Raw genomic sequence first — 27,420 nt, 5'->3', positions numbered from 1 at the left:
ATTTCTTCATTAACTTCCTAGTTCATGGTTTTGCCTAGAGACACAGTATTAAAGATAACACTAACTAAAACAAACAAACAAGCAAGCAAGCACACACACACATAAAAAAGGGAGGATTTTAAGTATTAAAGTGCTTAAAAACCTTTGTCTACAATCCAATCTGGCTATAATTTCCTCCAGACCAAATTCATGTTCTGTAAGGCACTTGCTGCTAAGCTTTGTTAATGAGAATCAAGCAATGGAAAGCATTACATGATGTTTCCAGAGTATTAGTTATGTGGCATGGGTTAACTGAAAACACCTTTAAAAATCTTGTTACTGATTTGAGTGTTTGTAACTCAAGACACTGCTTATGATCTGAGGGATTTATTGTCCAGTTTGTTCAGGAAGTGAGGTGATTGTGATCCAAGGTTCCACTGTATATCAGGGATTTTCAGACAGGGTAGGAGAGATTTTACAGTTCCAGAGGGAGGCAGGACCAGATTAAGACTTTTAGGGAAATAAGCACTTGAAAGATTTCGGTGCCCCCACATTCATTTATGCCATTTTTTTCCTTATTTCTTCTCTCTCCTTGATTCATACATTCCATAGTAAAACTATCCTTGAGAAAGTTTTATGGTGCTCCCTTTCCTGAGTTCCTAAGTACATTTTTGCTTTGACCCCTTTTCTTTATGCCCTAAGCATATGTTTATTTTGCTTAATGGTTAATCCAGCTCAGAAAGGGATGATGAAGTCTTTCATAAATACGCTTTTATTTACAAAAAAATCACAAAACACGCTAAATTTTTAAAATCTTTACAGAAAGTATAAAATTAATTTAAAAAAAGTTAAATTGTGCATAAACTGTAATTCCAGGATATTTTCCAAGTAGCGCCGTGATGACGTTGCAAACTGGTCATGAGTCATGTTGTAAAAACGTTGCAATATGTCGTCTTTAAGACGCCCAGATGTCTATGAAACTCCACTGTTTTGCAACCCTTGCAAAGATGTCTTTATTACGTCTTTGCAGATGAGGGTTTTGTCACATAGACATCGTTATTGCATCTTTCGCAGGTGACATTTTGGTTGTGAAAGCATTGTATCACGAAGTCTTAAAGATGCCTACATGTTCGCAAAATTGCACCTTCTTGCAACAGTTGTGAAAATGTCGTTATTATGTCCTTGTGTTACATATTGATTTATGCAGAAAAATAAGCTTAATAATTAATATATTTTTCTTCTTTTTTAAATTTTTGTATTCCTTGTATTTTTCTAAAGTTTAAATATTTTATCATTTCCTGAAAACCATAAGATAATACAATTTTTTCGCTTTAGACTAAATATGCATAATTAATAATAGCCTTAATTATTTTCAGTACTTTAAACTATATTTTTTAAATAATTTAAATTCTAAGTTATGATTATTTAAAATTTCATCATTTTTTTCCCTTAATACTTTAGCATGTAAGTGAGAAAGTAATTATGAAAGTGGCCATCATAAATATATAACATTAATAGTAGGTTTTTTAAAACTTAATCAGACACAAATAAAAGTAAAGATATACATGTAGGTAAAAAAAAAAAAAAAAAAAAAAAAGAGTATTTCTGATTATAACAGCATTATCACATTTATTTCTGTTAAATCTCAGAGACATTGAAAATTGCTCCTGTCATGATAAATTAGGAAGCGGTTCTTAAGGTAACATAATCAGTATTTTATCAGTGCAGTCAAAAGTCGTTAATCCGGACGTCCATAATCCGGAATGATCTATAATCTGGACCTCAAAGCTACAAACTTTCTGCGCATGCACAAACACATTATGCATTTACGCATGTGCATTTGCGTTTACGCATGCGCGTTTAATGTATAACGGACGGTATACGCTAAGCTCAAATTATCTAATTATCTATTTCAGTTAATGTTGCAGATTGCGTTGTTCCTTAATCTTCAAATTGGATCCGGCTTATTATTTTTTGCAGACTGTTAGACCAATTTTATAAAAGTAAGCTTTCGATTATGTCAAAAAGAATTTCCAATTCTGGAGCTGCCAAAGGATCTACAAAGTGAAAGCATGTTTCGATGTCCATCAAACAAAAAGCGGAATTGCTGCAAAAAATGGATAAAGGCATATCCTTTGTTTTTCTAACCATTCCGAAATCTGGCGTGCAATGAACTGGAAGTTGATCTGTCAGCACTATCCTTATCTTCAGGACAGATGTTTTTATTTTATTCGGCTTATAATTCCTTACTAAATGTAGTATTTCATCTCGATGTACTCCGTCCTTGATATGATTTAAATCAAATTCCTCGTCATTATAAGTATCATGAATACACATCAAATAGTTTTCTGGTTGCAATTTTCTAATTTCGACTATGCATAATATATGCTTTACGCATGAGCGCGTTGAAAAAAATGTTTAATAAAGTAAACAAATAAATATTTAAGCTTTTTTTTTTTTTTGTAAATTTTGATACCCTTTAGATCATAATTGTTCTTTATTTCATAAATTACAGTTTCAGATTTTTAATTTTATAATTTCTGCATGCCATCTCACCAGATTTAAATAGATGATCTATAATCCGGAATCGCCGAAGTCCCGACGAGTTCGGATTAAAGACATTTGACTGTATAAATTTATTTGCATTTCATAATAAAAAATATAATCATTAACTTCTATATCTCCATATCTTTAAGATATGCAAATGAAAGACTGTATAAAGTAGTTAATAAATGTGATTAAACATATTTCATACAAAAATATACCTAAATCTAATTAAAAAAAAAAAAAAAAACTTCCCATATTTATATCTAAAAAGAAATAATAACCTAACAAACATAATACATGAAAACATGAACTAGCAGTGTTTGAAAGTATAAATAGCAGAAGGAAAGTAACAGAACTAAAATTTCCAATGATTACAAAATTATTTGCATTTTTTAAATAGTAAGCAATTAAGAGTGCAATAATTATGGATTGCAGTATTTACTAGTAATGCTGATGTTTCTTAACACCATTTCTTTCGATCATATGTTAACGTATTTCCTTATTTTTAGTTTCTACATTTTAGAATAGTGGTAGATTACAATGATTATTTCATACAGTTTTTATAATCAATAACTTTCCTTTTGTTACTGTACAGAAATAATTTAAATAATATAGTATACGATAGTAAGCTAAGTACGTTAAAGTAAGCTCTTCGTTAAATAGCACATGATGAAACTTTTTGTTTCTTTTTATTATGAATTTCTTTGTTATCACAAGTACATAAAAATTAAGTGAAGAAAATAGAATATACTCAAATTTAATAAAAAATAAAGCCTAATTTGCAACATTCATTTATTGAGATAATCTAATAAACATACATAACGGCAATAGAATATACTTAAATTTAATAAAAAATAAAACCTAATTTCCAACATTCATTTATTGAGATAATCTAATAAGCATACATAATACGGCAATATTTAAAATAACGCGAATTACACAATGTTTGAAAGAATAGATACCAAACGAAAAGTAATAAAACTGCAATTTGCAATAAATAAAAAATATTTAGTGTTTTATAATATTAATACACAATTAAATATTGCGTAATTATAGATAACAATATTTCACAGAAATGCTAATGTTTCCCTAACACTATTTTTTCGATCATACATTTCATACACTGTTTAAAATCATTAATTTTTTCTGCATACTATACAAAAGACAACATACTATAGAATAAGCATTATTATTAATTTTAATGTATTGCTTCTTGTTATTACATATATGTAGTTCATCTTCAGCAATCATATTAAGTACTGGTACTAGTCCAATAATTTCTTTGTATTCTGAAAATAATGAACATACTATAACAGCTTAAATTGTTGTTGCTTCTGCATTGATTGCATTATCAGCAAAACCAGAAAGTGCCTTACCGTTGTATGTTATTTTTGGTTATATATCTTTCACTATGAACACAATAATTGATTAATATGAATGATATACAATATAGCACTTAAAACGATGTAATTGAAGCATAATGCTAATCAGGGTATCCAAATTTTGGGCCGCTGGAACCACAGAAGATTGGAGAACACCACCATATACTTTTTAATCACCGGAAACGCATAAAACATCAAAGAACACTATTTCACAAACACTATATTCACGATTAGCATCCCATATTTTCTAAATGATGTATCAAAAATTTTGGTGTCTTTTTGTAGAGCAGATATTTACAAACAAAATAAGCACAAATTACGCATTCTCATGATGATTTCTCCTCAATTCAGAAGCTTCCAAACAGGAGCTCACAGTAATGCAACTTCACTTGCTGAAGGCAGTTTAAGTAAGTAGATAGGGACAGAACAATGAGAAGATTCACAGTGCGTTCTTTGATTGACAGTACATTACATTTACTTTTAATGTAAAGCAATATTATTTATATCAGTCATTGCTTGATTCCATTTCAAACATGAAATCGGTCTTTTCAAATGCCTTACAGATGGCATCATCACATTACTTGAAAGAACTGCTAGAATATCAAGTAATTGCGCAGTTAACAACTTCGATTTTGTGTGCTTTGGCAGCTAGCCAAAGTGCGCATAACCTCGAGTTGTTTGTTTATATAAGCATCCAGTAAATTATGTCATCGGTTGGAGAGCAATGCAGTGTAACTTCCAGCGATATATATGATTGCATTAAACCTTTCGACGGTTTCTCCTGATAATTTAATAGAATCTTTTTTTAATGGCCTAGAAGAATTATTTCAACTGAATAGAATTATGAACAATGTTCACAAGATTATATTTACAAAAAAATATTTATCGGGCTCGCTAAAACATTTGTAATCTCAATGTCACCAAATCCAGAGTATACCGTATACGATTAAAACAAGCATTTTTGAATGCATGGAGATGGACAAAAACGTAAAAACATAAACATTTCACCAAAATTTTTACAGGTAATAAATTTTGTATTTTTGTTCACAGTTTCTCTAATTTTTATGTCAACATTTATTGGTAATCTATCAAATCCTCTAATTTTGTCATTTTGCATGAAAAGTGTTAATATTTCTCTCTCTTTTTCCATTAATTTTTCCCATTCTGCTTCTCCTGACTGTTGGTGAGTTTTCCATCATATATATTGGACAGCTGTTAAATATGCATGAATATGCATCATCTTTTAACATTGGATGTTTTCTCGGAATTCTTAAAATCGCGCCATTTTTATCCATGAATACATCTTCACGCACAATCATATCTTCGGAAAATTGTGCTTTTTGTACTGTATGCAGTAAAATATTTCATATTATGTCACCATATTAATTCAAATAAATTCATTCTTACTCCAAAAATAATAAATAAAGTCATATTTCAATAGTGAAATAATTGCTAACATGTTATTTGCATTGATTTTGGAAATATGATTTTTTAAAATATATAAGTTAATAACTTGCTTTATAGATTAGTTTCATTTTTAAATATTTTGCTATAATATTTATAAAAAGTATTTTAAGTATTAATTATTTTAACAAAATTTTAAAGAATAATTTAGCACGTATTTTTAGTACTAATTAAATTTAATAAATCAAAAGTATTTAAATTTATATTTCATTAGATGAATCTGCTTTAGCTTAATATATTTAGATGAAATAAAGTAATGAAACATTGCAAAGCAAATCTTATGAGGACTTCAGATACTTGAAAGGGCAGATTTAGTTTCTTTTCATTCTAAAAGTAACGCTGATGAACTATGAAAAAAATGGTAAAACGAGCATGTCTAAAAGCGGTCATATCATGACATTTCAGCGACGTTGACAAATTGCCAAGATGCTACAGCAAATATTTTGCATCTTCGCAACATTGTAAAGATGTCGTAGAAATTACCACGACCACTTTGCAACGTCGTGTGCTACTTGGGTTTACATAAAAGTGTTATGTTGATAATAGTTTAATTTTTGTTACGAAAGAAATCAGGTTAATTATTTTTCTTATTTAGGAAAAATCATAATTTTTATTTAATTCTTTGAATTATTAATTTAGTGTCTTATTATTTATGATTAATTCAATATTTGGATATGTAAATTCTTTAATTTTGAAGAAAAAAACAGATGCTTCAACGAATTTTTATTATTTTTCTTTTATTTGAATTTAATCAAGATCGCTGTGTTTTTGCGAAAGGATCAACGAAAGAGAACAAATTTTTGCCTAGTCATTTTCTCTCAGGGTGGCATTATTTTCCAAGAAATTTCTAGAAGGAAATTCCTTTGTTTCGGGTGACCTTTAGGACAGGAAGTATGTCACGAGGGGTCTAAGGTTGTCATTTCATCTACTGTGCCCGTCGTTTAATTGGCAATCTAAGTGTCCAGTCATTTAGCCACTTTAAAGAAGTGGTGCATGTGCAGTATGCATTTTCTGGTCTTTCAGGGTAAAAAATTAAAATTTGGTCCCGAAGGGGGGGGGCGAAAAATGAAGCCTATGTGGTAGCCTTGTTTTTTTGAAAAAAAGTGAAGGAGGATCTCGATGATAGAACACTTTTGGCTCGGGTTGTGGTAAGTGATAATATTTTTTAGTTTGAGCTAGGAAGGCTAAGGAAAGGGAGGAACTGCATTTATGCTCCTGACTTTGTTCTTTGTTAAGTTCGAGCAAAACAGAGTTCTAGATGTTTAGAGTGACAGTCGTTTTGCTACCCAACTGGTAATATTGGCTGGATGAATGCTTATAGAAGTATTCGGCAGAAGCATGGGGGGGGAGAAAAAAAAAAGATTATTCTGCATTTTCGTTCCAGCTTCATCCTGCTGCTTTTATTGAGAGCTGGTATGGCCATACGTTATGCCTCATGGCTTGTTGCATGTTGAACGCTAGTCTTACCTCCCATGGGCTATGGAGGAGTCTTAGTCATTCCGAGTTCCATAATCGGACTGCAGCCCACTAAAATGTGTTAATACTACTGTATGATATGTCTAATATCCTTTTCTGCAGCCGTTTGATGAAGATAGAATTGTATTGCACGTGTACACAAGTTGAGAACTGAACCTCCTTAATTGAATATGGAAGATGTTGTTCGCATTTATACTCCCATGTGACGAGCCTTCTTCTGAAACGCTACAAGTCGCCGTGTTGGAAAAATCTTGACAGTTGCATGGATGTCTTTTTCATCCAGGAGCCAAGCTGCGTTGCAGTATTTTTGAGAACTTTTGGTTCCATTCATGCGTTTTTGACGGTAGTCCTCAGGTACCTCAGTTGGAGTATTGGTTCCCCTTCTATCTACAGATAAGTTATTTTCTTTATTCATCTTACAACTAAGAAAGGGACTAGTAGTTTCCCATGAAAGTAATTCAGGCAGGAACTTTGTAACTGAACTCTAACCTTTATCTTAGTAGAACATTCGTCTTGCTCCTCTATCCTTTACAGGAACTTAAATTTAGGCTGAAAGCTCCCCATAATTAATAATGTAAAAATTTTATGAAATAATCATTCGTCCAGACGTTAAATTCAGGCTTAAAACAAAAGAGGGAAATACGCATCATTCTTAAATTATCTTAATAGCTTCTGTTGAATATTAACTACTTATGACACATTCTTAATTTGGTGCCAAAATCTTAAATTAAATAAAATATGAAAATATAATAGGTAATTTATAAGAAATAGTATTGTGAAATTAATTATAATATCAGGAGACTTAATAAACTTAATATTAATTTGAAATCTATATTATGTTTTCATTTTTGTATTACATTTATCTTATATCCGATCTTTTCCTGAGCATGGTCCAGGTCAAGTCATACTCACAACGCAATGACTCCCGTTTAATTACGATCACAATTACGTCTAGTTTGCCAGCACTTATATTTTTATGATTTCTTAGGTTTGCTAGTTCAGTTAATTTAAGGTTTAATTAGTAATACAGTCAAAAGTTGTTAATCTGGACTCGTCGGGACTTCGGCGATTCCAGATTATTGATTTTTCCGGATTATAGATAATCAATTTAAATCTGGTAAGATGGCATGCAGAAATTACAAAATTAAAAATATGAAACCGTAATTTATGAAATAAAGAACAATTATGATCTAAAGGGTATCAAAATTTACAAAAAGAAAAGGCTTAATATTTATTTGTTTACATTATTAAACATTTCTGTCATCGCGCGCATGCGTAAAGCATACTTTACGCGCATAGTCGAAATTAGAAAATTGCAACCAGAAAACTATTTGATGTGTATTCGTGATATTTATAATGACAAGGAAATTGATTTAAATCATACGCGGAGTACATTGAGATGAAATACTACATTTAGTAAGGAATTATAAGCCAAATAAAATAAAAACATCTGCCCTGAAGATAAGGATAGTGCTGACAGATCAACTTCCAATTCATTGCGCGCCGCGGCGTCCCCCCCTGCCTCACCGCAGAGTAGCGTGAAATTAATAAACAGATTTCCGATTTCGAAACATACTTTCGCTTAGTAGATCCTTTACATATTAGTAAATATATATCGGAAGTTCTATTTGACATAATTGCAAGTTCAAGCTTACTTTTATAAAATTGCTCTAACAGTCTGCAAAAAATAATAAACCGGATCCAATTCGAAGATTAAGAAACAACGCAATCTGCAACATTAACTGAATTAGATAATTTTAGCTTAGCTTATACCGTCCGTTATACATTCAACACGCATATTCGCAGCTGTAAAGGTCTTACGCGAACACGTAAACGCCTATGCGCATGCCTCAATGCAACGTATGCGCAGAAAGTTTGTAGCTTTGAGGTCCGGATTATGGGTGTCCGAATTAACGACTTTTGACTGTACTAACTTTGTTACGGATTCACCAGTAATATTGTAAAACCACAAAAACCCACAATATTACAAAAGTTCCAAAAAATCAGAAATATTCCTGGGCACACATCTGATACAGAAGAAAAATAATTATACATGGCAGTCTAAAGGGCAGACTAGACAATGAAAATTAATTAATTGGTAAAGTAATAGCATTTAATACTTTTAAAATAGTAGCATGCTACATTTAAATTTTAAAGTTAGTTAACATTATGAAGAACTTACTTTTAGGAAACACCCATGGCATATTTTCATTGGCTTTTCTTTTGTTTTCCGCATGTTTCAAATATATCTTGATAAAATGAGCTGAATCAAGCCATTCAGATTTTGAGCTATGCAACAGTAACTGAAAAATACTCATTAATATCAAATAAATTTTCAATTTCATTCATATATTGTTCATTATTAAATATGTGCTTATTATATAATATTTTTCAAGTAAACAAATTCTGTCATGTACGAGTGTACATGGAAATACAGAAAACAATGATAATCTAAATTTCGTTGTATTCTCGGGGAGGGACTTTTCAGAGTTTTTAAAAGAACATATAGCACGTTCTTTAAAATAGGGTTTAATTAAAAGTTTACATACATTTTATAACCTGTTATGTGAGGATTTTTAAAGATGCGCAAAATGAAACCTTGCTATCCAAACAGTGTGAAAAACATGAATTTTTCTATGCACACTGGGATACATGCAAAATACACTGGGCACACAAGAACACATTCTGAACTTAAGATTTAAGCATTACATTGTGCACCATCACAGGAACCTCCTCCCGAACTTCACAGTACTTATTGTTACAAACCTATATAAATTTTATCACATGAAGTCATAATTTCCAATAACCAACTTCACGGTTAACTTGGGAATATACTTCTTTTTTACCTCACTGTGTTGATGATTTGTTGCCTTGTTGGCATATTCTGTTGCAAAGGTATGAATATACAAGCAAAAAATCTCTAGACTACTAAGCTCATCTTTGAAAAAAAAACAAATGATATGTAGATGCAAAAATATGTATGTAGTAACATATTTTGAAACAACTATCATAATTAACAGCTTTGTCGCGTTTGCTTACTAGAACTTTACTTCCACGAACGCCCTCTGGCGAAAGAGACTAAAAGTAGTCAGTTGAACGGCTGACGCGTCAACAGATGTATAACGATAGACCGTCTCCGTATAAATTATGCTTGTAATCATTATAACTTGTAAATATTTTGTAGATATCTTTCATATGAATTAAAATTTCTTAAAAAGTTTATAGCTGTGTTGCGCAGTAAATCAAAGTTCATCATAGAGACAGATACCGAGAAGAAGGAAAAGCAGGCAGTTCAGGGCAGCCCTATTTAGAAGGTAAGTGAACTTTCACTTATCTATTTAATGATCAAAAAATTTTAATAGTGCAAAGTTGATAAAATTTTTTAACATGGCGCCCGAACAGGGACTGCCAGTAACTGCTATTTTCCTAACTATTGAAACTGTCTAAATTGATATCAGTTATATAGAGGATACATAAGCATAAATAATTAGTGATTGCTGATAGTTGTTGAATTGTTGAATATTAAATAATGACGGAATTCATCGATACATTGAAAAGGAAACGCGGCCACATAAGGGCTGCCGTTACAAAATTAATTGGCCGAATCGAAACTGAATTACCAAAAACAGAAGTGAATGCAGAGGAACTAGAAATTTTCTTAGAACTCTTAAATGAAAAATCGATTGAGTTAAAACAAATAGATGCCGATATAGAAAAATTAATAGACATAAATTATCTTGACCAGGAATTAAACGGTGTTGACGAATATCGTGAAAGAATAACTACATTTAAATACAAGGCTAACAAAAAATTGAAAGAAATTAATATAAAACAACAAAAATTTAATGTGTTACGAAGCACTGAACAGTTAAGTGAAAGTATTATAGAAAACGTTAAAATCGAAAGTCATAATGTGAAGCTTCCTAAACTTACGATTCCGAAGTTTTATGGCGAGAGCTGCGAATGGCTGACATTTTGGAACACTTTTTCATCAGCCATACATCAAAATAAAACGCTTGACGCTATAAGCAAATTTAATTATTTTAAATCCTTTTTGGGAGGTACTGCTTATAACACCATTGACGGTTTCGATTTAACCGAAGAAAATTACGAAACTTCAGTTAAACTCCTCACAGAAAGATTTGGAAATAAAGATGTACTGATCAACGCCCATATAGATAAATTACTGAAAATAAGACCTCTAAAAGATTGTAATGACATTCAAAATTTCCGTAAGTTATTCAATTATATACAGAAACATATTCGATGTCTTGAATCATTAAATATGACCTCAGAAACATATGGAGCTTTATTAACACCTATTTTGCTTAAAACATTGCCCCCAGATTTGGTTTTGGAGTATAATAAAACAGTTCGGAAATCAAATTACGATTTGAATCACCTAGTGGAATTTCTTTCTGAACAGTTAGTTGCGCGGGAACGTACATTCCAGACGGTCCAGCCAAAGGCGGCGCCGCAAAAGCATAACAAACTGAGTGAACCCAGACCTATTGCGAAACACACAGCTTCGGAGTTAACGAACGCAAGTTTGCAGGGGGGACAAACACCATGTGTTTTCTGCGACTCTTCTGATCACGAGTCTATAACGTGTAAACAAGCATCTTTATGGTCTACTGAGAAAAAAAGGGAGAAATGCAAAGCGAAAGGGATCTGTTATCGCTGTTTACGCCCACGGCATCTTAGTTTTATTTGCACTTCTAGAATAAGGTGTGAATTATGTAAACAACGACATGCCACTATAATGTGTTTTAAAACCGAAAACGGAGAAATTAAGGAAGAACAAATTGAAAATAAGGCCTTAACGAATAATTCATCCTATGAAAGCGTAATCTTGCAAACTTTAATTGTCAATGTTTATGGAGATGGTGAAAGCAATTTTATACGAATAATTCTGGATACCGGAAGTAGCAGATCATATATCAGCACATTTCTTGCGGAGAAATTAAAACTAAAATCTTTAGGTCAGGAAAGTGTGACTCATGGGCTTTTTGGAGGAATAGAAAAAAGGGAAAATCACAACAAGTATCTGATTAAGTTAAATAATCTAGAAACAGGATTCACATGCGAAATGGAAGTTTTGAGCCAAAAAACCATATGCTCACATATTCCAAAATTGGAGGATAGGGAATGCTTAAAGAAACTAAGAGGTTACAAAATTTTTCCCAGTGATGTAACTAATGAGAATTCTTGTTTATTTGAAAAACACCCTAACAAAATACACATGCTTGTAGGAGCAGATTATGCCGGAAAACTCTTTACAGGGGAAACAAAACACGTAACGGAGAGTTTAGTAGCGATGAATACACACCTTGGTTGGACTATATTAGGGAGAACGAAGGTAAAGGGAAAGAATTTTAATGAAATTCTTTTATCACTACACATTAGTGACAGAAAAATTTGTGACTTGTGGTCTCTTGATTCTATCGGAATAACTGAACCAGCTCTTTCTCAAACGAAACAAGAAATAGAAAAGGCTACAGAAAATTATTTCATCCGTACTTTAGAAAGAGATGACACTGGAAGGTTTCAGGTATCACTGCCATGGCTTCAAATTCATCCTGAGTTGCCAGATAATAGAATCCTTGCAGAAAAGCATCTGAAGTCTTGCGTGAAAACCCTTCAGACAAAGAATTCCTTAGAAGCCTACGAAACTGTTTTAAAGGATTGGGTAGAAGAGGGAATAATTGAACCTATCGATATTTCGGAGGCAGAAAAGATAAAAGGGCATTATCTGCCACATAGACCTGTGTTTCGGGAAAATTCGACTACCAAAATTCGACCAGTGTTCGACGCATCTGCAAAGGAGAAAAATTCGGTATCTCTGAACGACTGTCTGGAAAAGGGTCCTAATTATCTTGAATTGATCCCCAAAATTTTGATAAAATTTCGAGAGAGGAAGTATGGAGTAATTTCGGATATAAAAAGAGCATTTCTTCAGATAGGTGTGAATCCAGCGGATCGAGATTTTCTCCGCTTCCTATGGTGGGAGAAAGGACAGCCTGAAAAACTGACTATATATCGGCACCGAAGGGTTGTATTCGGCGTAAACGCCAGCCCCTTTTTACTCGCTGCCACAATTAACTACCATTTGGAAAATGTACCAAAACATCATCAGGAAATAGCTTCAAAGCTAAAGAAAGCCATGTATGTGGATAACTGCGTAGCGAGCGTGGAATCAATTGAAGAATTAAACTCATTTATCAAAGGATCTAGAGAAATCATGGCTACTGCAAAATTTGACCTAAGAGGTTGGAAACATAATAGACTTAAAAATGAAACTTCAATTCTAAACCTTTCTGATAAAGATTATGAAGATGTTGTGTCAGTATTGGGATTGAAATGGGACTTGTTTGACGATACTTTGTCTTGTCACGTAAAATATGAAGAAAACCCTGTATTGAGCAAAAGATCTGTTCTTTCCGAATTGAGTAAAATCTTTGACCCAATTGGGTTTACTAGTCCAGTTACTCTCATGCCTAAACTGATTCTGCAAGAGTGCTGGAAACAGAAAATTAACTGGGATACTAATCTGCCGAATGATCTAGCAAGGAAATTTTTCACATGGTCATCTCAGTTAAAATATTTGAAACACATCAAAATTCCTAGATTGCTTCCCAAAATAGACGAAAGTACCACTCTGCATGTATTTTCGGACGCAAGCAAGGACGCGTATGCGACCTGCATTTTCCTTAGACACAGCGGTGAGAGTGGAGTCACTTGTCAGTTGATACAATTTAAAGCAAGAGTTGCTCCGCTAAAAGCACACACCATACCTCGACTAGAGATACTCGCTTGCACTATTGGAGCGAGGCTCTCTCATACAATAAGAGAAGACTTGAAACTAAAAGAGGTTCCAGTTTTTTACTGTGCGGATTCCAAAAATACCCTCTTTTGGATAAAACAGAAAGAAAATTGGTCCACTTTTGTAGCCAATCTAGTAAATGAGATTCGAAAATTGAGTAACTCAGATCACTGGCATCACATTCCCGGAAAGTTTAATCCTTCGGATTTGCCATCTCGCGGTTGCTCTGCAAAAGAATTGAGGAAATCCGAATGGTGGAAAGGACCAGATTGGATTTATCGACCTCCAGAAGAGTGGCCTATTGCAGATGGAGAACATCCTGACTTCGATATAGTAAATGGAGAGAGAAAACGAACTGTGGTTTCAGCCAGCAATAACACGAATACAGATAAATTTAAACTTTTTGACAATATTTCAAAATTTGAAAAGATCATAAAGGTCGTATCTTGGATCTTTAGATTCGTTAAAAATGCTACAACACCACCATCTGAAAGAACTCATGGGAGAATTTCAGTCGAAGAACTAAAAGGAGCTGAAACAGTGGTTTTCCGACTCATCCAACGAGAATCTTTCGAAGGATTGAAAGATAAAAGAATACGTGCTCTAGAACCTATCATGGACTCCAATGGCCTTATAAAAGTGAAAACACGTATCTTTCAGAGAGACGATGATGCTGACTTTCGTTACCCAATTTTACTTCCCTCAGAACATCCATTAGTCTTAAAACTGATCAAATCTCAACATGAAAGGCTAAGTCACGCTGGAGTACAATTGGTTATGTGCGCTTTGTGTGAAAAATATTGGATCATAAAGAGTAGGAAGACTGTACGCAAGGTTATCCAAAACTGTGTACGATGTCGAAGGTTCGACTCTGATTCATATAAGATTCCTCAAGCGCCACTACCTGAAGACAGAATAAGAGATGCTTTAATTTTTGAGATTATTGGTGTTGATCTGACGGGTCCCTTAATTTTAAAAGGAGGCCAAAAAACATGGATCGTCATTTTTACTTGCACAATATATAGAGCAGTTCACTTAGAGCTAGTCTCATCTCTATCAACCGAAAGTTTCCTGCACGCGTTCAGGCGATTCATCGCTCGAAGGGGTAGACCTGTCACTGTATACTCTGACAATGGAACCAATTTTGTTGGATCAAATAATTTGTTTAAGACCACAGATTGGAATTCTATCTTAGAAAATGCAACAGTTAAGAAAATTGAATGGAAATTTATCCCCCCTTCCTCGCCTTGGTGGGGAGGGTGGTGGGAAAGATTAATTGGAGTACTAAAGAGAATTCCTCGAAAGGTACTAGGAAAATCTTCTCTGAACTACGAAGAATTGTTGACAATCATTTGTGACTGCGAGAGCATTATGAACAACCGTCCTCTCACGTATTTGTCAGAAGACATAAAGGATTTAAGAGCTCTCACCCCAGCAATGTTTCTAACAGAAATTCCAGAGACTGGAGTTCCTGAATTAGATCTTTTGGATTCTAAATCCATCAATAAAAGATACCTTTACAGAGCCAAATTGAGAAAAGATTTACGAAAAAGATTTCGATCAGAATTTTTAGGGCAACTAAAACAAAGCTCAAAATTCATCCGCGAACCATCTTCTGTGAAAGTTGGTGATCTTGTAATTGTGTCCAACAACGAAAAAAGGATAAACTGGCCCTTAGCTAGAATCGTGGAAATTTTTCCATCCCACGACGGACACATTAGATTAGTGAAACTGAAAACTGCACAAGGGGAGATTATAAGACCTACTAAGAACCTCATACCTCTTGAACTCAACTTTACACCTGAGTCGGATATGCTAGTGAGGTACAGAACTCGACGTATGACGAAAACTCAAAAGACTTGAACTACAGGTCAGTTGAGGTCCATCCTCTGTTGATACTGGACCTCAAGGTGGGAGTGTTGCGTTTGCTTACTAGAACTTTACTTCCACGAACGCCCTCTGGCGAAAGAGACTAAAAGTAGTCAGTTGAACGGCTGACGCGTCTAACAGATGTATAACGATAGACCGTCTCCGTATAAATTATGCTTGTAATCATTATAACTTGTAAATATTTTGTAGATATCTTTCATATGAATTAAAATTTCTTAAAAAGTTTATAGCTGTGTTGCGCAGTAAATCGAAGTTCATCATAGAGACAGATACCGAGAAGAAGGAAAAGCAGCCAGTTCAGGGCAGCCCTATTTAGAAGGTAAGTGAACTTTCACTTATCTATTTAATGATCAAAAAATTTTAATAGTGCAAAGTTGATAAAATTTTTTAACAAGCTTCTTAATGAACAACTATACATATTACAATAAATACTGCACTGATAATTAAAGGTCTTCCACTGTCTATTATCCCAAGAATCATTACTCCTGGAATAATAGGATTCCTGGACCCACTCCCACTAGCTGGCTTATAAACTGGGTAAGCCCTTGATCTTATGACATGGTATATTTAACACTTTTTAACTTTGACTTCTTTATCCCTTCTTTGGAACTGCCAGTCAATGTTTTAAAACAAAGGTAAGTCAATGTTTTAAAACAAAGGTATTCTTATGATAACCCACAATTTTATTTCTAAATTTTGATAATAATTCACAGATAATCCACCTACAGACAATCAGAAGTTCTGTACACATACAAACTTGCATAAGAGCTGATATAAGAAACAAATAACTTCATTTTCGTGTGGTAAGTAACTGATAATGCTCTTCATGCTAATTTCCTTAAATTATTGAAAATACTTTTATAAAGCACTACATATGTTGGGAAAAAATGTATTTTCTATTCAGCCAATTGAAACTTTTCTAAAATTCAATGAAAATTAAGCTTGTGCAGGAATCTAAATAAATTTAAAAAATATCCTCTAAAACAGGAAAATGCTGTTCATGCTAGTTTAAAAGCAAAAAAATTAATTATACACAAGAAATTTACTGCATTTTAAAATTAACTTTTTAAAACTTTAGTTTTAGTGAAATCAACTAAAAAGTATTTCATTTCAAAATCTACATTTACTTTAGTAATTTAAATCAACACAAATTCTTCTGAATTCACCTATATTATATTTAGGCTATAAAATCTCTATTTATGAAAGATTTACTTCAACAAGAAAAAGTTGCTAGCAAGCTTGCTATATAGCACTGATTTTTTTATAAATAAAAAGCTTTAAAAAGCAACAAAGAAAAAATATTTACTGGGAATGAATTACATATTTATCCTATGACTTTGCTAAAGGCAAGCAGAACAACAAAACTAAGTTTATGTTAAATAAATAAATAAAGTAGTCTTACTGGAATTAAAATATTCAAGAGAGATATATATGAAATGCCACATGTTGCAATTTTATCTTCATAAAAATTAATATCTTTTGTAATGCAGCTCCACATCCATGCAAGTTCCAAAGATAATTCATTCATATCTAAAATAAATGAAATGTATAAAAAAGTGATTTTATTTATATACTATTTATATTTGTAAGTACACATCATAACTGCCATTCTAGGCCTGGATATCATTTTATCAAAAATAACATTACAGAATGAAAAAGAAATGTAAAATAACTAGAAGAAAAGAATAAATGAATGTAAACAGAGTGTCAAGAATTGAGGAACTCTATTTCAAACCAGCATACAGGCGAAATCACTCATCAGAAAATTGTGAAATTTTGTGGCGGACTCAACAAAGGATGTGGTTTCCAAACTATGCATTGCAACCTCGTTGCAGGGAATAATACTGCAAAATACTGTAAAAGCTTCATAATGGATTGAACCAAGTTATATCACCTCACAAAACAAAAACAAAAACAAAAAAAAAAAAAAAAAGTGAGAAGTTAAAAATATCTAAATTTTTTTGTGAGGTTTGTTTTACTTGACCCTGCATAAAAGCACTGGTAGTTCGGTCCGAGGTTCGAATCCCGCGAACGGGCTGGCTGCATGGGTGTTTTCGTGGTTTTCCCCATGTGTAACGTGTATTCGAGCCAGTTTCCCTTAGAGAGTCCTCCACGAAGGCAACCCTCCCCTTAGGCAGATAGCCCTCGAGGCTTTGCCGTAATTAAATAACTTAACCTAACCTAACCCTGCATAAAAGTAAAGTCACCAGCGCAGAATATTCTTGCGAATGCGAGTAGGCAATGCTGCGTTTTCACGATCAAACCATATGATTGTGCTACACCTCATGACAATCTAGCCTGAGAACAGAAACAAGGCTAAAACAACTTTTTGACAGCACATTCCATAAAACGAAACCCTGAACTTCTCTTTGTATTATTGTTAAAGTTAACTCATGTCGTTTGATTGGGGTTTGGGTGTACCGACTTTCAGAAGCCGTTTTTGCCCCGGAGTCAAAAATGCACCACTTTCTTTCCGATACATGCAATACAATTTCAGATTACATGCGGTTTATACTTTTCATAGAATCACCAGTCAAATCAACAGCAAAAGTAGCAATTTCGTTACTGGCTTTATGGAAAAAAAATGCTTCTGCAATTTGGCAGAAACATTCATAATGATAATCTTAACAGAACTGCATACTAGTTTTCCAGCCTTATGAGGTTTTGAAATTCTACACATATGTCAAAGATGAAGCAAACACCATAATAATTGCTTTTTTCCAGTCACTGAATGGATTAATGCTTTAATTGAGGTAAAGTTCTTGAACTGACACAACTTATCAGATGTTTCAAATGGCTCCAAAGCCAAAGATCGCATTGATTGAGGTCTGAATCAGGAAGGCTGCACATTTTGGAAGTGCAAGCTGATGACACATTCTTCTGTAAAATGATATAAGAACATTTGTAAGATACTGTGCAATGTGAGGTGGACTCCATTTTGCATAAAGATTGTGCATGCAAGGCACTGACATGCTTACAGAGCCGGAACAATTTTGTTCTCTAACAGCGATGCATATTGCTGCCTAATGATCAAGCATGTCACTAGACCTGTAGAACTTAACTCCTTAAAGAAGTACAGCCATGAATAAATTATGCAAGAATTCCACACCATTCACTTTTAATGAATGCAATAGAACCTCTAAAATAGATAGCGGATTCTCTGGTTCCCGGATTTGGCAGTTATGAATATTCAGTGTACAATCTTAATGAAAATGCCCTTTGTTTATCCAGAGGATACTCCAAGGTTCTTCTGAATCGACCTCAAAGCAAGCACGGAGTCAAACGGGAATCAAAGTCGAGCATCAAAATCATGTTGAAGAAACTGCTGCACCAGTGAAAGTTTGTACAGATAATATCAGAGGATATTCTGATCAGAGGATTCTTATTTTCAAAATAAAGCATGATTGTAAAAACTTATTATCACTGTAAGCAATAATCACATTGAAAATAAAATCTACAAATGTTTCTAGGTTTTTATAACTGTTGCTGCATAACGTCAACAAAGATTTACATTTTTACTGCAGGTTTTCAAAGTAAAATGCTCTCTGATGATGCTATCTGTAACTATTTTTTTTCCCCACTCAAAGATATTCCCATGCCTTCATTAAGTCTGTTACAAAATTTAATGATTTTCTACTGACTGGTTTCCCCTGTAGACAACTTTGAAATAGGGCTCTTTAATTCTGGACACGGTAGTTATTATAATGTCATATATATGTGTGTGTGTGTGTGTGATAAAAACAAACTTAGAAGTAATGATGAGCAGAATTTTGATGGCATAGAAGTGTTGATCCATAATGACTAGGAAATTGGAGGAGAAGGCAGATTAAATCTTCAGTTTTTATTTCAGCAACATGTTGCAGCCACAAACAAGTTGGAACATTAAATGTGTCTATTCCGAACAGTTTACATTTTAGATAAATTTGGAGTAAGATAGAAGGAGCAAACAGACTGCAGTCCAGCTAGGCCAAAGCATAGAAAACAAATGCGTAATGTTCAGCATGAAATCTTATTTCAGACTGAGTTAGTTTTGGTTCACAATGCATTTTGATTGGATAGTTAATATTGTTGTAAAATTACTATTGGCTGCTTGAGTTTTAATTCCATTGCATCATCAGAATTATGTAAAAGTCATATGACATATATTAATCTAGAAACGACTCAATGGAGGGAGAGAGGTTACTATTTTTAGAATTCAGAAGAAAATTTACATTGCTAATTTAATCTTTCACATATTTTTGATTTTTCTTATATATATCAATGTGCCATTGCAAAGTGTTCAACTTTTGAAATATGGAGAGAGTATCACACTGACAATTTTTTCATTATAATGACATTATCAACTGCTGTTCTTTCTTGCATACAGATGTCATCATCAGTAGCCAAACGGTTTTTAAGTCTGTTGAATAAACAGGGGTCAAGTTACTTCTCAAGGCACATTACACAAAAAACACACTCTAACAATAAGAGGTTTTTTTATTAAGAAACTAATGTGTGAATTAAAAAAATTATCAAGGATTAATTTATCAAAATTAGAACTTTTCATTTCCTTTCTTTATTCAGATTTTTGAATGCTTAGAGAATGAATGAATTCTACTGTAAACCAATTACCTAAATGTAGTGAAAAATAAATAAAAATTAAGGCAACAAGAATAAAATTATAAATGGTTGAATATACAATCAATAATTATAAAAGAGTAACATAATTTAAATATTTTTAAATTTTTACCTAAATTTAGTGGCAAAATTTCAATTGAGTATAAGAAGACAATGGGATTACATGAAGAAACTTCTAACCACAGTTCTGCTTTAGAAGAGTCTGAAATGCAATAAATATCAAATTAAATATTAAAAAGACAGAAAGCAGAAACTTACCTTTCTGCTTATAGAGGATTTTAAATACAGTCAAAAGTCGTTAATCCGGACTCGTCGGGACTTCGGCGATTCCGGAATATCGATTTTTCTGGATTATAGATCATCAGTTTAAATCTGGTAAGATGGCATGCAGAAATTATAAAGTTAAAAATATGAAATCGTAATTTATGAAATAAAGAACAATTATGATATAAAGGGTATCAAAATTTACGAAACAAAAGCTTAATATTTGTTTGTTTACTTTATTAAACATTTCTTTCAATGTAAGTTGTTTAAGTTACTTCCTTTTTTATGTGATAATACTTTCTCTTTAATTCTATAAACAGACATAATTTCTTGTTCAGTTACAAAGTTTCACTGTTCAAGTCCTATAATTGTTGTGTCGAGAATACCGACCAATTTGTCAATCGAAATGTTTTCATTTTCAATAACCTCTGAGTCACTTTCTTCGCTATCGGAAGCGAATTATAATGACGAGGAATTTGATTTAAATCATATCAAAGACGGAGTACATCGAGATGAAATACTACATTTAGTAAGGAATTATAAGCCAAATAAAATAAAAACATCTGTCCTGAAGATAAGGATAGTGCTGACAGATCAACTTCCAATTCATACGCTTAATTTCTATGCTTTTCACTTTTTTTCTGTTTTTTCATGGTCAACCTTTTTTCTCCTTTTTATTTTAATTAACTTTTCAAATATTATCGTATCTCATAAAGAATTGATATATTTATTGCAAGCCCAAAATATATGAAAAATTCTACAGCAGGAAAAAGTCGCACATTAAAAAATTCATCTTTCTAATTACTCTTCTGTTTAGGCTTTTAAATCCAATATGAAAATAAAATAAAATGAATTCCAACTTTAATATAAAATCAATTTTTTAGATGCTTAATACACATACAATATGAATGAATGAATATGTACATGTGACATACAATATGAATTAATATATACATGTAACATACAGTATGAATGAATATATATATGTGTGTGTGTAGAACAGAAACAACAAAGTGGAAGAAAGCTCATTCCTCAAAATTCATTAAAAACTTGCTCATCCAAGTTTCAAATTCAATTATATAATATCAAAGATATTCTTTTTAAGAAATATTTAGATTTTTTCTTTTATTAAATAGAGTTGTTGTATGAATACATTTAACAGTACATGCATTCATACTAATCAGATTAATAAATATAAGCAGTACCATCAAGTATCCCGGCAAAATTTTGGAGTTTTCCCATAAGAGCTAAAACATTTGCAGCTATTTCTTTCAATCTACCACAACTTGATTGAATACAGTCATTAATTATTTGAATGATGGTCTTGGCAAACATTATGAAGGTTCTAGAAGTCATACACAGAGCATTCTTTTCAAGCAAAATACTGAAACTTACCTGAAAGAATAAAATTATGTACTAAAAAGATATTACATTTCATCAATGCAAAATAAAAATCACACAAAACAAGAAAGGCAGTATATTCATACCACTTCAAATTTTATTAAGGCAGACGGAATCCTTACAGAATTATTTAATTAGAGCTAAAAACACTCTTAAATTCTATTCAGAATGTAAATGATATACCATATTATTTTAAATGTAAGCCTCTTTATAATTTTAAGCAACTGTAGGATTGAAAATTGAAATAATAATAAGAAATAAAAATTATTTTGATAAGTATTAAAAAATAAAATACATTTTTACTTTCTTAAATAGATAGTAACATAGTTATAATAAGCTACCTAATTTATAGCAAAATGCCAAAACATACCTTTTGAATTCCCCCCCCCCACACACACACCCTAAAAATTTAAGTAAAAACTGTGGTTTAGAAATAACAATAACTTTTCCATAAACTAAAATACAAAATCTCTTTATCTTAAACTTCTATAATGATTTTTTCCTCCTTAACTTTTACTTAACGTAAAATTCTTTGCAGATGTATTCCTAGTCTCGGGGGGGGGGGGGGGGTAATGTTACCCGCGTCCGTGATTATCCTTAAGTCACACGTGCCCCCTGGGTGGTGCTAAACGGGTAACTGTCACAAAGTCCTGTGGCATACTGGGGTTTAGTGGGATGAGGTTCGGTCTGATGATGAGTAATCTTATGACGACCCAACGGACCGCTCTTCCCTGGAAAAACCGGCGACTGTGGGGAGGATTTGAAATTCCAAGGACCTTTGATCTGGAGAGGAGGGGTCTTGGAGGAAGCAGCCATGTAGAGGATACAGGAGAAAAGCTGAGTTTTGCGTCTCAGGCCGCCAGATAGTACAGGAGCCCGGGGCAGCCTAACCAGCATGTCCTGGCTGCTCTATCAGCTGGTGTATAATCTCGCCTGCCTTGTAGTTCCAGGTGGTGCCTGGGTGGGGTCCTGCATGGCAGAGCAGGGGGCTCTTCCGAGGTCACTACTGGCTGCTGAATCTGGGGCTAGCCCCTCCAAACTGGCTCTTAGAAAATCGGAAGGAATTTTTCTCCCCCTTCTTTCAATCTTATACCAAAATGGATGCTTGCAATACAAAATTAGATAAAAATGCATCTTCTGAAATCCCCACTATAACCACTGTAGTTCCTTCTGAGGGAGTGAATGTACCCTCGGGTGCGGACGCTCTTCTCTTCAGGACTACAGAAACCAGAACCGCTGGTGAAAGGGTGAATGTGCCTTCGGACACGGACGCCTTGAACCTAGTGGGGATGGATACTGACTCCTCTGTCAGAAGTAATGTGCCAGATGCGCAAGCGGATGACCAGTCACCAATGACAGAGGTTGTAAATAAAAGAAGAAAAAAAAGGCAACGCCAGAAAGAGCGGAAACGGCTGGAGAGGGCCATGGAAGGGATCTCGATCTCTGGGAAGAAGGGAGCGAAGGAGAAAACAGATAAAGCTGGGACCTCTGGAGCGACCTCCAAACCGGTGAGGAAGAACCATCCAAGCAATGAAGAGTCTTGTAAGAGAGAACGCATTGCTGGTGACACCCCGGAAATGGCCCTCAAGAAACGACGGCTATATAGTCAAGCTGCAAGAAATGCAATCACTCTGCGAATCGTCTGCAAGGATGACTCCAGAGACATAACATCAGTAGATTCAGATTTCATCACCTCTATAATTGATGACCGAATTATCGATGGCTCTATCACCACCTGCAGGGTCCACAAGACAGTCCTGCAGCCGAATGGCCTCAACATTGCACGTGAGGACCAGGAGACTGTGGACGTCCTAAAGACTTAATTAATGATCTACCTGGCCCTGAAGAAAACCATCCAGGTTATCATGCCATGGCTCCCGGGGACAGACCCCCCATGAAGAGGTTTTTCGCTTGGTTTCTTGGTAACAGGTCACCAAAAGATAACATCAAGCTCCTTGATGCCTGTAACAAGGGCCTGGATGTTAAGAAGATCGCCATCAAGGCAGTTATCCCTGGAGACGGAGGTAATACCTTGGTGCTGGGAGTGAAACATGAGCTTATGGATTATCTGGAGGCCCAGAATTTCAAACTTTTTTGTGGTGCCCGTGGCCTGTGGTACAGCTGAAGGAACCAAGGCAACAGGAGAAATCAATTCCTCCGCCCAAGGATCCTCCGAAGAAACAGTTGATGGAAGAAAGGGAGACCGAAAAGGAGTCGGAACCAGAGCTTTCTTTGGAGGCTCTGGAGAAGACATCTGAATAGTTTTCCCCTGTCACTACTTCCTTTGAAGTAGTATGCTAAGGATGCGGCTTTTAACTAAGTCTCTCCTAAAATCCTTCAGGGTAAGTTCTTTTCTCTCATTTAACCTGTTTTAATGCTTAAGGTTAGTCAGTTAAACCTGCAACATAGCAGAGCAGCTTCATACAATTTAGCTGCTCAATTAGGTAAGCAAGGCACTTTTGTTGCCTTAATTCAAGAACCTTGGGTGTACAAGGGTAAAATCCTTGGTAGGCTCATGAACGCGCACTTCTTTTCGACAGAGGGACCTGATAAAAGACCTAGAACTAGCATTTACATTTCTAAAAATATAAAAGCTATGAAATTATCCCAATTTACATCAGAGGACTTAACTGCTATTTTAATTAAGGACATAAACAGTTCACTGAGAGGAAACATTTGTTTTTGCTCGGTTTACATGGCTTATGACCTTAACATTCCGTAAGAATTTATAGATCTTGTGAATTTCTGTGAAATAAACAATATTCCTATGGTTATTGGTGGTGATGTTAACGCTCACCACCTGTCATGGGGCAGTTCTGATACTAATCCTAGAGGAGAAAAACTCATGGAACTTATAATGAATACCAACCTAACTTGGGTAAACAGGGGAAATCGCCCCACCTTTGTTAACAGAAGAAGAGAAGAAGTCATTGACCTCACATTAACTTCTGATATTTATAACCTTATTGAGAATTGGCATTTAAGTGACAATCCCTCACTTTCTGACCATCGCCTTATACAATTTTGTATTAGAGATGAAATTCCAGCTGAATATTTCAGAAACATTAAAAACACAAATTGGGACCTTTATAAGGACTTCCTGGTTTCTAATGTCATTAACCTTCAGGTTTTAGACAATAATTGTACAGTCGATAAGCTTGATACTCAAGCAAACAATTTGACAAATATCATTATTGAATCTTATCATGCATCATGCCCTCTCAAACGAAGGAAGTACTCTCCTAGCAAGAGAGTTTGGTGGACCAAGGAGCTTGAAAGCCTCCGCCTAGAGGTTCGGAGAGCTCACAGGAAAGCAGTCAGAAATAAATCTGAAGTTAACTGGTCTAACTTAAAAATTCTACAAAGGAAATTTAAAAGTGAAATCATGAAAACTAAATACAACTCATGGAGATCGTTCTGCACAGATATTCTGTCCTACCATGAGACTGGCAGAGTATATAAGATTCTTAAAAGATCTCAGGAGTCTCAACTCTCATCGGTTATGCGACCTGATGGCAGTTATACTATAAACCCTTTGGATACACTTTCGACCATGTTGAATTTTCATCTGGGGGACAAAAGTGTCAACTCTGACCCCCAGGAAAATCCATTGGAACTACTTCATAATCCATTAGATCTGGATTTTGCTAAGACAATTGTGAATTTTGAAAAGGCTAAAGCGGCCCTTGATGTATTTCTTCACTTTAAATCTCCAGGGAACGATGGCATTTACCCAATTCTGCTTCAGAAAGGCTGGGATATTTTTGGTCACATTCTCGTGGACATATTCGAATCCAGTTTGATTTTAGGATATGTTCCTAAGGTTTGGAGAACTTCACGAGGTGTGTTTCTTCCTAAACCAGGAAAAGATACATATGAGAAACCAAACTCTTTTAGAATGATCACGCTAACATCCTTCCAGCTTAAGCTGTTGGAGCGATTGATTTTCTGGCACCTCCAGTCAGATAATAATCTGAACCATACCTTTGGCTTAGACCAACACGGTTTTAGGCCTGGCTTCTCCACTGAGTCGGCCTTACACCAACTCGTGTGTAGAATAGAAAAAACAATTATAGATGGACACTTTGGCATTGGGATTCTACTGGATGTTGTAGGAGCCTTTGATAACATCGGTTTCGAGAAAATACATAAGGCCCTTACTGGAAGTCATATTCACCCTATGATAACTAGATGGGTCATCTTCATGATTAAAAACAGGAATATCTGTGTTAGTCTCGCTGACTATGAAGTAAAGAGAGATATTACTAAAGGGTGTTCGCAGGGTGGTATTCTTTCTCCGTTCCTGTGGAACCTGGTATTCGACTCACTCTTAGTACTTCTACAGGAGGAACCTGGCATGTCACAGGCTTATGCAGATGACCTTATTGTGTTATTACAGGGTTTCGATATCGGAACCCTACATAATCAAGCTCAGCAGATCTTAAATAAAGTTTCACACTGGGGTGATACAAATGGCCTTTCTTTCTCTGCTGAAAAATCTGAGGTCATAGTTTTCACATGGAGAAGGAAATGGAAACTGGCAGATTTATATCTGGGTTACCAGATTATTAGGCGTAAGGAATGCGTTAAATACCTAGGATGTTACCTGGATAGTAAACTTACATGGATCACCCATATAAAAGAAAAGGCACAAACAGCCACAAATGTTCTAGTACTTTGTAGGCTAATCGTTGGTAAACAATGGGGCCTTAACCCAAAATCTACTCTATGGATTTATACTGCCATAGTCCGGCCAATGCTTTCTTACGGATGTGTGGTCTGGATTAATGTTATTAACAAAAGCACATATTTAAACATTTTACAAAAGGTGCAAAAACTTGCTTGCCTAAGCATTAGTGGGGCTTTAAATAGTACCCCTACTGCTGCATTAGAAATTTTACTGCAAATTCCACCCTTGAAATTATTCTTGAGCGGAGAAGCAATTAAAGCCATGTATAGATTGAATAAAAATGGCACATGGTGCCAAAGGACAGGTTTTGGTCATAAAAGCCACCTGAAAAGCCATATTGACATATGTCTGGACTTGGGCAATGAGATCCCTATAATCTATATGCCCAAAGATGCAATTACTAAAACAATAGTTCCAGATAAACTATTCTCAACTCATATACCAAAAAGGAATGAGATAGAATCTCTAATTGACCTAATTCCAACAGGATCAATTGAATGTTACACAGATGGATCAAAATCCAACTTCACTGGAGGAGCTATTATAAGAACCAAGGGATCTATCTGAAGAAGATTTCATTAGATTTCATCTATACCTTGGTAAATTAACAACTGTTTTCAAGGCGAGGTTCTGGCGATCAATATGGTCGCCAGGGAGCTCTTAGCTAAAAAGACAGTTGATAAGTATATATATATTCTCTCTGACAGCCAATCAGCCATCCTTGAAGTGGCTAATCGTGTCAAGTTATAAAACTGTGTTTTGAACTGTACTCAAGATCTCAATTCTCTGGCTCAGGCCCATAATACCATTAGTTTAGTCTGGGTCCCAGGTCATTGTGATTTTGCTGGAAATGAACTAGCTGATAAAGTAGCTAAAGATGCTTCGCA

The 27,420-nt window shown here is 34.3% G+C and overlaps 1 protein-coding gene across 5 annotated transcripts in view; it reads right to left on the bottom strand.

The window, feature by feature from the left end:
• LOC118181152 (uncharacterized) overlaps positions 1-27,420 on the bottom strand; it is a 96,889-nt gene that overhangs the window by 5,729 nt on the left and 63,740 nt on the right. For all 5 annotated transcript variants that reach the window (XM_085811654.1, XM_085811651.1, XM_085811652.1 and 2 more), the window contains 4 exons: positions 21,648-21,837; positions 20,291-20,380; positions 16,964-17,091; positions 9,031-9,151 (listed from right to left, as the gene is read on the bottom strand). In XM_085811654.1, the coding sequence (XP_085667780.1) occupies positions 9,031-9,151; positions 16,964-17,091; positions 20,291-20,380; positions 21,648-21,837 (529 nt within the window). The remainder of the gene's footprint in view (positions 1-9,030; positions 9,152-16,963; positions 17,092-20,290; positions 20,381-21,647; positions 21,838-27,420) is intronic.

This window comes from Stegodyphus dumicola, chromosome 2 (genome assembly GCF_044657685.1).
Source record: "Stegodyphus dumicola isolate Sdum_Otavi_A_Nest chromosome 2, ASM4465768v1".
Taxonomy (NCBI): Eukaryota; Metazoa; Arthropoda; class Arachnida; order Araneae; family Eresidae; genus Stegodyphus; species Stegodyphus dumicola.
Note: the sequence above shows the minus strand (reverse complement) of the source record. Positions and strands in the feature narration are given on the sequence as shown.